Raw genomic sequence first — 11760 nt, forward strand, 5'->3', positions numbered from 1 at the left:
AAGAGGACACTTGATTGAACTTTTATTGGAATTTTTTTGTTTAAAATTAATTTATTAGGATTTATTGAAATTCTTTAAAAGTAATAAGTAATTATGATGAAATTAATGAAGAAGATATCATGAGGAAGTGAATGTTTATTTTTATTATTTATTTTCTATTGTCACCCTATTAACATATTATGAAATATATATTAAGCAGCACATGTTTTTATTTTTTATTTTTATTTTTATGAAGCATCAAAAGATTCAAATAATAAAAAGTAATCTTCATTAATTTTCATAAGATAATGTTACATTTTTTGTTTTATTAAATTAAAGAAAAGTTCACCATATTATTGTATAAAATCAGCATTTTGTTATAAACTAATTCACATTCTTGTAAACTCATAAAAGATGGCCCTGGGCAGATCTAAGGCCATTTTTTGATCTTAAGAACTGATTAGGGGCCTATTTTCCCTCTCTACATTTCTTTATTTTATGTGTTACCATTAAAGCTCCCTTGACTGATGGTAATTAAACTTACATCCCTTCTCCTTGTCAACTTCCTTAATGATAATTATCATATGTCATTTGCATAAATAATATGGTAATTATCAAAATTAAGTTGTTCTTTTTTTTTGAAATGCATGCCCTTCATTATGTTTGATATCCAAATATGTATCTCGACTAAGGCTTCGTTTGGGACAATTTTCTTATTGTTTCTTAAATAAGCTTTTTAGTACAAAAATAAAAAAAATTTGTACTAGAAAGCTTCTTTAAGAGAAAGCCCTCCCAAACAAAGCCTAAATCTTGGGAATGATTGGTTCTTTTTATAAGACAAATTAAGCTATGAGAAAGCACTACTAAGCGCGATAAGGATTTTATTTTCTTAGTTTAAAGATTTTTCATGAGCGTTAATAAATTACTTGCATGCAAGGGATAAAACTTTCAATTAAAACGAATTATATTGGTTTTCTCATAGATTGGTTGTTATATTAACTTTCCTGGTGAAATAAATGAGAAGAAACACCCTTATGCTCAAAGGGATTTGAATTAGTATTTATTACAAGTTAACCCAAAGTTCTATTGTCTCAGGTGGCAATTAATAAATTTGTTGTCAAATTCATAATAATTTAGGATGAAAAGGACTTCATCATCTATCAAATACATCAAGCACATTCATAAGCTCAAATGCATATCATTGAGAAACATACAAACTTACATCATTATCACCAAAGCTACTCAATCCAACAAACTAATCATAGGCTATTTTTAACATCATTAATTGCATTTAGGTGATATAGTTTTCATATTTTAACATGTTCTTATCCATTAAGAACCACTTCATTCTTAATAAAGCACACACAACCCAATTAATCTAATGGAAAAGAAGTATGTATTATTGATAGTAAAAATTTCTCATTTGCATTAAACCTATTGTGCATACATATAAGAAAATTTTATTTTATGTCTGTTGGTGGTTTGAAAAGAATATTTGCCTTGCAAGATGCATAAAAATATGAATTATATTTCTTCGAAAAATTGAGAATTAAATTTAGATTTTAATTATGGAGTCGAACAGACCATTAGGAATATTAATATAGTGCCTCGTAAGGCTGGAATAAAATCTCCTAATGGGTTCAGACCCGAAATTGAAGGTTTACTCTTGAATGTGGTAACCTGATTTAAGGGAGAATCATATATGACCCCGGATGGTCAAAATAAATTTCAGCCAAATATCTGATGACGATAATCAAGAGAAGTGATCATTAATTTCATATTCAAATTTATGTTAAAAAGTGATGCATCTCCCAGAGGGGAGAAAATATCACCCGTTAGCAATTATTCAATTATGACGATGACGATCATTATAATTTTAATTTATCAAAAAAAAATCAATTGAATTTTAAAAAATTGACGTGGGTTCTAAATTTTCTATGAGCGCAAGCCCTCGTAGTTAATTACATCATAGAAAATCGGGATTTTTTATAAATACTCTCGATTGAAATAACGACATAAATTTTGTTTGGTGATTCCAAGTAGGTGAAACTGAAATTTCAAGTAGGATTGGAGTAAGATTGAGCACTTATTTTTAGAGTCATAGTAAGAAATATAGGAGATACTTTGGGATTCTGAAACAATTCATAAGTGTCCCAACCTAATCTAAGTGTTGGACTTTAAATTTTGGATTGAAAAAAAAAATTAATTTTGAGTTGATTGATTTATTAGAAATTTAGGATTATATTCCCGGAGATTGATGTCTTATGATTCATAATATGCTTCGGATCCTAAGTCTAAATTTGAACACTGAAACACATTAGTCTGAACCTAGCTAATGTAGTGTAAACTCTCGACTTATCCCGACCTAGATTGGGAGCTATCTAATCACCTAATCGATTTATAATCCATGATTCTGATCTTTATGGAAGAGTGTAGGGACATTGTCATTAAGTTCAAACCTTGCTAATGTACTGCAAAGTCTCGACTTATCCCGTCCTAGATTGGGAGCCATCTAATCACCTAATCTATTTAAAATCTATGATTATGATCTTTACGAAAGAGTGGTAGGGAGATTGTTATTAAAGTTTTTTTTAGAATTGAGACCGACATCTAGAGTGAACCCTAATTGGTCCCTTGACTTTATGTAAGGTGAAAATGCTTAAGACGAATGCAATTAAAGTCTTAGACTTATTTAATTGATTTTTAATGCAATGAATGTTGATCGACTCGATTAAATGCATAAAATTGGCATGTAGGAGTTTTTGAAAAAGGCTTAAAATATTTTTTCCTAAAGATTGCATAATATCCCCTTGACAGATCTGAACCCTCAAAGGTCAGGTAGTTTACCAGAAATCGTAGGTGCGAAGGTGCCTAACAAGGAAGATAAGATAATGATATACTTATGAGAACTCCCGACAGCCAAGAGTTTACTTCTTAAGTCATTAGGGTGTCTAATGTATATAAAAATTTTATTTTAGATTTTAAGTCCTAAAAGTTTTATCATACCTTCACGAGCCTCCACGTATTCAGATTTTTTTTTCCTAAGCATTGAATGATAAGTTCCATGTGAATCGATAATTTATTTTATCTTTAATCATTCGATAATTTATTTTATCTTTAAAAATGTTAAAACAGCTTATAGAGAGCTTCTAATACCTTGGCCAAGTACATGGAACCAAAACAATAAAAAAGCAACGTACATAAATCAATGGATTTTTAGGTAGTAAGATCATAGCCTGCCTCCACTACGATCCATTGGGTCCATTTTAGAAAGTTTAATGAGATAGCACAGATCTTTCAAATGCACAAAATATTCTTCTTTGGTGTTAAAAATAAAGTTTGTTGGAGATGAATTACTCTTTTGTATGAACGTTTCTACACTTAATAAGTTTGTTAGAGACTTTCGCCCAAATGGCCAAATGCCCTAAATTTAAGAATGAATGTAGAAGGTGCTGCATGTATTTATTAAAGTTGCCATTTTTGATCTTAAATCCTACAACCAAACAGCCCTTCTATGTTTAGCCGCTACCGGTGCCCGAAGTGGGGCCTCCGTAACCTCAATGGTAACTTCGCCGCAGACCCCGTTGAGATCCGCGAGGTATGGGACTCCAACCTAGAGGAGGAACTCTCTCTCATCCGCTCTATTGTCGCCGACTACCCTTTCGTCTCCATGGACACCGAGTTCCCCGGCGTCGCAGTTCTCCCCGTCGTCCCTTCTACAACTTCATTAATCGAATTCAATTACCAGACTCTCCAACTCAACGTCAACATCCTCAAACTCATCCAACTCGGCCTCACCTTCTTTGACTCTTCAGGCCACCTCCCTTCCTTTGGCTCTCCTCCTCGCCCTCGCATTTGGCAGTTCAATTTCCGCGAGTTCGACGCAGCAAGAGACATCTTTGACCGCAGCTCAATCGAGCTTCTCCGCTGCAGCGGCATTGACTTAGAAAAGAATCATTGCCTAGGCGTCACTGCTAATCGCTTTTCCAAACTCATCATCTCTTCCGGCGTCGTGCAAAATGATTCCGTTCGATGGATCACTTTCAATGGTCGCTTTGACTTAGGATTTCTTCTCAAAACGTTAACTTGCCATGATCTACCGGACTCTCAGGAGGATTTCTACCGTTCTCTACGGTTGTATTTTCCTAAATTCTATGACATCAAGCATTTGTTGTATTTCCGCGACAACTTCCCTGACGGGCTGAACAAGGTCGCAGAGGAGCTTGGGGTGAAGAGAGCGGGAACCTGCCACCAGACTGGATCGGATAGTTTGCTCGCCGCTGCCGTCTTCAGGAGGTTGAAAGATCGTTTTTTACGTGGATTTGTCGAGAGATATGCTGGAGTTTTACGTGGTCTTAGCTCTGATTGAACAGGATCCATTATTAGCAATAATAAATTAGAATAAAACAAAAAATAACTTGTAATTAAAATTTTTGTAATGAAAATAAATTTGGGCCATCTCCTATTATTTTCTTTTGGAATATTTTTGGTGGCCTCTGAATATTGGCTTTTCTATATATTTTTTTTAATAAAATTTATTGCTTTCATGTCTCGAAATATATATTGTCATGAGTGAGCTATTGTCTAATAACAATTTAAACTTTCACTATTGTTGAAAGTCCCATCTGAGAGTGATTTTTAAACCGTCACTAAAAATATTAGTTTTTAATAGCATAAGATGTAGTACAATAGTTTTGCAACTAATAATAAAATTATTACAATTTTATACATCAATAGTTAGAATATTTAGAGACTAAGGGAATTGCTCACTAAAATAATTAGCTTAAGCAATATATCATAAGAAATTTTGTAAATTATTTGATCTCTTTTCGAGTTCATTAATTAAAATTGTTTATGTCCTACATTATATTTGATATCAAAATAATTTTTTTTTTTTTATATGAAATGGATGCCCTACATTATGTTTGATATCTATATATGTAGCTAGACTAAGGTTTCATTTGTGATGATTTTCTTATTATTTCTTAAAGCAGCCTTCAAGTACAAAAATTTTATTTTTTGTACTACAAATCTTCTTTAAAAAGCAATAAGAAAGCCGTCCTAAACTAAGCCTAAATCTTAGGAACAATTGGTTTTTTTTTATAATACAAATTGAACTATGATAAAGCACTACTTAGCCTGACAAGTATTTTATTTTCTTAGTATGAAGATTTTTCATGAGCATTAATAAATTACTTCTCATATAAGGGATAAAACTTTCAATTAAGACGAATTATATAGGCTTTCTCATAGTTGGTTGTTAAATTTAGGATGAAAAAGACTTCATGCTCTATTAAATACATCAAGCACATTCATAAGCTCAAACACATATCATTGAGGAACATACAAACTTACGTCATAATCATAATATAGTGGCACCAAAGCTACTCAATCCAACAACATGATCATAGGCTATTTTTCAATTCGTACAAAAAGGCTTATGCTGCCTAACGAACTATTGGTCATCTGCCTCTATATATCTCACCTTGTACCACTTGAAAACATATAGTAAAATTATCTTGCTACAGTTACTTCCTCTCTCAGCTTGCTCTGCATTATTTCTTCTCTGTTTTGTTGAGCTTTTATGTTATCAGGGTTCTGAAAAATTGTTATGTCCGGATAAAATATCGAGCATTTTGAGTGTACCGAGTGCGGTATTGAGCACGGTATCGAGCACCCAAGTAATGTGGTGCTTTGTTATTGGTCTCTGGACCTGTTCGGTGTCCGGACACAATAATTACTCCAGAGTTCTCACCTCACAGCTTCAGATTCTTCCTCCCAAACTATCCTAATGGTCGATCATGCATCTTTAGCTCAAAACTAGTCAACCCCTTCTCTCTCAGCAACTCCAAACTCTTCCCTCTCGGCAGCCATGGCATAAATAGTGATTCCTTCACCACTTAAATTTTTCATGAACAACCTAAAGCACATAGTTCATACGCAACTCACAGCTGACAATTATGCCATGTAGAAGCTACATGCATACCAACTATTCTCAGCAAACAGGTTCGAAAAACACCTTATAGGAGAGTTGAAATATCTGCTTGAGTCTACCGCATCGTCTACTGATTAAGACCTTCGACTGTCGAAACTAATTGATCAAAATCTCATTTTTGCGCTGCTCTCCACTATTTCACCGACAATACTCCCCTACATCCTCAACATATCCACCTCTCACGACATTTGGAAGACTCTAGAGCTCCGTCTTCAACACACCAACAGGTCTCGCGTAATCCAACTGAAAAGCGAACTTCATCGCATTCAACTTCGCGACAACTTGATGACATTGTACCTTGCTAAAATAAAATCGTTGGTGGACAACATAGTGGCTGCCGGATCAAAAGTCGACATTGAAGACATTATTATGTACATTCTCAATCGGCTGCCCTCTTCCTACAACCCCTTTAAAACTGCAATCCGAACCTCATAGCTGCCAATTAGCTTAAACACCTTGTATTCACTTCTATGCCGTGAGGAGGTTAATTTTCAAACAGAAATGCACCGAGACTCATATATATATAGAAAACCTAGTTATATATTTTTTTTCTAGTTAATGCATTACCAAGATAAAAATATTAATAATTTTAGCTTATAGCTTTTTATTTTAGATACATAAGATATAAATAATATAATTAAACTTTTAATTATTTTTTAACATTTTTAATTATAAGAAAAATTTAAAGCTTTAAAAATAAATAAGAAAGTTTATATATTAAATATATAATTTTTATAATTTTAAGTGTAATAAATATTTTTATTTTTAAAACTCCATCCTCGTGCGCAAATTTTGGCTAAGGCATGGACAGGAGCAGCGCCATGCAATGGTGAAGAGTAATTGGTGAAAGATTTTTGGATTTAAATTACATCCATTTGGATGGTTTAATGGCAGGAATTACTAAATCAAAGATTTGAGGTTGAACAGTTCTTGCACCCTCGCAACTACTTGAACCTGATGTTGATCATTGAGAAGCTTTTCGGTGACTCCGCCGCCACCGACATTGTTGAGATATGCGAGGTCTAGAACATTAACCTGAATGAGGAATTCTTTGACATCAGCTCTATTGTCACTGACAACCCCTTCGTCACCATGTACAGTGAGTTCCCCAGCGTCCCACCTCTCCCTGTTATTGCTTCTCTGACTTCATTCACCGATTTCAATTACTAGACTCTAAAAAGCAACGTCAACGTCCTCAAACTCATCCAAGTCGGCCTGACCTTCTTCAACTCTTCAAACGGCCTCCTCTCCTCCCCCCCACCCCGCATTTGGCAGCTCAACTTACCCGAGTTCGACGCTGCAAGCGACGTCTTCACCCCAAACTCCATCGAGCTTCTTTGTAATCACTGCCTCACCGTCGCCGTCAACCGCCTTGCCAAACTCAAGATCGCTTCCGGCGTCGTGCTGAATGACACCGTCCAATGGATCACTTTCCATGGCCGCTACGGCTTCGGTTATCTTCTCAAAATGTTAACTTGTCGCAATCTACCGGATGCTCAGGAGGATTTCTTCCATTGTCTGCTGCAGTATTTTCCTAAGGTCTATGACATCAAGCATTTGATGAAGATCTGCTATAACTTCCATAACGGGCTGAACAAGCTCGTAGGGCTACTTGAGGTGAAGAGGTTGGGAACCTGTAACCAGGCTGGACTGGATAGTTTGCTCACTACTCCCACGTTTACGAGTCGAAATATTGTTTTGCAAATGAATCTACACAGAGATGTGCTGGAGTTTTATATGGTCATGGCGTTGATTGAAGCATGCATGAGCCATTTTTAGGGAAAGTAAATTAAAAGAAAAAATTTAATTAGTTTCTAAATTCTTATTTTTGTTACTCATGACATCGTGAAATGTTACAAAAAGTAGAATACATGAATTTAAATATTCTATCAGATGCAATAGCTTGAGTTTAGATGGAAGTGTTTGGATTTCAAGATTGATTCAAATAAAAAATTATATTACTAAAGATGGTTGTAAAATTGTTGTAAGAAGTTGTTATTATTTTTTAGACTTCGTTTGGTTATCAAGTACCTTTCGTAAAACATTGAATGATAAGTTCCATGTGATTCGACTATTTATTTTATGTTTAATCATTCGATAGTCTCTATTCTCTACTGTCTAGAGAGATTGGCGTTGCATTATTTACTAGTTATTTATTGTTGTATTTTTTTTCTCTGTTGTGAACAGTGTGCAGTCAATTCGGCCGTCTTATTATTTATAGAAACACATTTTTATATAAAAAGGAGAGGAGAAAGATTCAAATGATATACACAAAATATTCTTCTTTGATGTTAAAAATAAAGTTTGTTGGAGATGAATTACTCTTTTGTATGAATGATTCTACACTAAATAAGTTTGTTAGAGAATTTCGCTCAAACGACCAAATGCCCCAAATTTAAGGATGAACATAAAAGGTGCTGCATGTATTTATTAAAAGTTGTCATTTTTTATCTTAAATCCTGCAACCAAACAACCCTTCCATGTTTAGCAGCTACCAGTGCCCGAAGTGGGGCCTCCATAACCTCAATGGTAACTTCGCCGCAGACCCTGTTGATATCCGCGAGGTATGGGACTCTAACCTGGCGGAGGAACTCTGTCTCATCATCTCTATTGTTGCTGACTACCCCTTCGTCTCCATGGACACCGAGTTCCCTGGGGTCACTGTTCTCCCCGTCGTCACTTCTCCAACTTCATTAACCGAATTCAATTACCAGACTCTCAAACTCAACGTCAACATCCTCAAACTCATCCAACTCGGCCTCACGTTCTTTGACTCTTCAGGCCACCTCCCTTCCTTCGGCTCTCCCCCTCGCCCTTGCATTTGGCAGTTCAATTTTTGCGAGTTCGACCTTGCAAGAGACATCTTTGACCGCAGCTCAATCGAGCTTCTCCGTCGCAGCGGCATCGACTTAGAAAAGAATCACTACCTAGGCATCTCCGCCGATCACTTTTCCAAACTCATCATCTCTTCCGGCATCGTGCAAAATAAATCCGTCCAATGGATCACTTTCAATGGTCGCTTTGACTTTGGCTTTCTTATCAAAACGATAACTTGCCATAATCTACCGGAGTCTCAGCAGGATTTCTACCGTTCTCTGCGGTTGTATTTTCCTAAATTCTATGACATCAAGCATTTGATGTCGTTCCGTGACAAGTTCCCTGACGAGCTGAACAAGGTTGCAGAGGAGCTTGGGGTGAAGAGAGCGGGAACCTGCCACCAGACTGGATCGGATAGTTTGCTCGCCGCTACCGTCTTCAGGAGGTTGAAAGATCATTTTTTATGTGGAACTGTCGAGAAATATGCTGGAGTTTTACGTGGTCTTACCTTTGATTGAACATGATCCATTATTAGCAATAATAAATTAGAATAAAACAAAAAATAACTTGTAATTATAATTTTTGTAACGAAAATAAATTTAGGCCATCTCCTATTATTTTCTCTGGGAATTTTTTTAGTGGCCTACTGAATATTGGGTTTTCTATATTTTTTTTAATAAAATTTATTGCTTTCATGTCTCTAAATATATATTGTCATGAGTGAGCTATTATTTTATAATAACAATTTAAACTTTCGGTATTGTTGAAAGTCCCATAAGTTAAGCTATTATTTTTTGGAAATGCATGCACTCCATTATATTTGATTTCTAAATATGTCGCTCGAATTAGTACAAAAATTTTAATTTTTTACTAGAAAGCCCGTCCCAAACGAAACTTAAATCTTGGGAACGATTGGTTCTTTTAATAAGACAAATTAAGCTATGATAAAGCACTACTTAGCCTGACAAGGATTTTATTTTATTAGTTTGAAATTTTTTCATGATCATTAATAAATTACTTCTCATGTAAGAGATAAAAGTTTCTATTAAGTCTAATTATATAGGATTTCTCATAGATTGGTTATTAATCCAAATCACTCTTACGCTCAGAGGGATTTGGATTAGTTGTCAAATTCATATCAATTTAGGATGAAAAAGACTTCATTCTCTATCAAGTACATAAAGCGCATTCATAAGTGCAAACGTAAATCATTGAGGAACATACAGACTTTCGTCATAATAATAATATAGTGGCACCAAAGCTTTTCAATGCGACAAGCTGATCATAGGCTATTTTTAACATCATTAATTGCATTTAGATGATTTAGCATGTGATTGCCCATTACAACAACCACTTCATACTTAATAAAGCACACTCAACCCAATTAATCTAATGGAAAATAAGTATGTATTATTAATAGTAAAAATTTCTCATTTGCATTAAACCTATTGTGCATATATATAAGAAAATTTTACTTTATATGTCCCATGATTGACAAAATTAGTATGCCCAAAATTTTGCTTCGGGTAAAAATATCCCAACATTTGAATCACGGAGTATTTGTTATCCATTGTGATTAACATTGGTTCTAATAAGTCAGAAAAAAATTGGCCAATGTTTGTTTGTACCATAAAGAAGTAAGGTTTTGGATCAATTATGAATCTTATGGTTCGAATATTTAATCGAACCTTATTTGGACAAAATTTGAAAGTTAATTGAAAAGTGTTCAAACTTTATTCAAAATCCTATAGAATATGCTTGGAAATAAATCGATTATGGTTCAAATATGGATAAAATATAGGTCGAAGGAGATTCAAAAATTATTCGAATAAGATTCCATCAGCTACAACTGTGTGTGATATAATTGCTTATGCTAGTATAAAACAAAAGTGTAACATACGTAGCGCTACTGTAGCAATTATGTCACGCAACAAATTAGAACAAAATTAAAAGTTATAAAACATGATAATGACACAACACGGAAGAGAGTAAAACAAAAACTAAAATATATAAACTATATAATTCTATAACCAATGAATGTTCCTAAAATAATCAAAAGTATACATTATAAACTATTACGCAGGTAGTTATGGGCAGTTGACCATACAAGTAACTTGATTATGACCTCTAACTTTATATTAATTGTACCTACATTGCGCTGCATCTTTCTTTCCCTTCAAAGAACTTTTATTTTTCTTTGGACAAGCACTATTAAGCTTCGCTAATGGAGATAACATGACAACGACTCCCATGATTTTATCTAAAATCACTCATGTATCCTCATTTTTAAAAGGATGTATATTTTTAGCATAAATAGATATTGTTTCTTGATTTTTTTTTTTTTTTTGCATAAACTATAATAATTAATACCTGAGTCTTGAGCTGCAATCAATACATGTTTGCATGAAAAGCCCATAACACCAAACTTTATGTTTGTATGTTCCCTCTTGCAAATTAGCTTCACCATTGAGATAACCGCCTTAGACTTACAATTTAAATAATAAAAAGTAATCTTCATTAATTTTCATATGATAATCCTACATTTTTTGTTTTATTAAATTAAAGAAAAAGTCAACATATTAATGTTTAAAATCAGCATTTTGTTATGAACTAATTCACTATCTTAAGAACTCATAAAAGATTGCCCTGGCCAGATCTATGGCCGGGGCCTATTTTCCCTCTCTACATTTCTGTATTTTATGTGTAACGATTAAAACATTATATATATATATAATGAGCAAATTTCGGTGAAGGCGTGGACAAGAGCATTTGGTGAAGGAACGGTGAAGAGGAATTTGTTAGTGATTTTTGGATTTTAATTACATCCGCCCAAAATGGTGGAATTGCAGGAATTACGGGTCAACAGAGGAGAATAACTATTTATAGGATTTAAAGTTTTCTTTTTAAACCCTATTGCTAAACAATTCCTTCAAAAAAACAATTCCTTCTCCCTTCACAACTATTTGAAC

The 11760-nt window shown here is 34.1% G+C and overlaps 2 protein-coding genes and 1 pseudogene across 2 annotated transcripts; all 3 read left to right on the plus strand.

Annotated features, from left to right (window-relative positions):
• Positions 1-3493: 3493 nt before the first annotated feature.
• Positions 3494-4348, plus strand: LOC110100332 (probable CCR4-associated factor 1 homolog 7). The gene has a single exon (XM_020827778.2). The coding sequence runs from the start codon at positions 3494-3496 to the stop codon at positions 4346-4348; it is 855 nt and encodes a 284-aa protein (XP_020683437.2).
• Positions 4349-7066: 2718 nt separating this feature from the next.
• Positions 7067-7753, plus strand: LOC110100331 (annotated as a pseudogene).
• A 701-nt stretch (positions 7754-8454) lies between these two features.
• Positions 8455-9309, plus strand: LOC110100330 (probable CCR4-associated factor 1 homolog 7). Its single transcript, XM_020827777.1, has one exon. The coding sequence runs from the start codon at positions 8455-8457 to the stop codon at positions 9307-9309; it is 855 nt and encodes a 284-aa protein (XP_020683436.1).
• Positions 9310-11760: the final 2451 nt, after the last annotated feature.

Source organism: Dendrobium catenatum, unplaced genomic scaffold, assembly GCF_001605985.2.
Source record: "Dendrobium catenatum unplaced genomic scaffold, ASM160598v2 fragScaff_scaffold_1220, whole genome shotgun sequence".
Lineage (NCBI taxonomy): Eukaryota > Viridiplantae > Streptophyta > Magnoliopsida > Asparagales > Orchidaceae > Dendrobium > Dendrobium catenatum.

Coding starts and splice junctions, on each gene's coding strand:
- LOC110100332 (XM_020827778.2), top strand. CDS start 3,494: ATGTTTAGCCGCTACCGGTGCCCGAAGTGGGGCCTCCGTAACCTCAAT.
- LOC110100330 (XM_020827777.1), top strand. CDS start 8,455: ATGTTTAGCAGCTACCAGTGCCCGAAGTGGGGCCTCCATAACCTCAAT.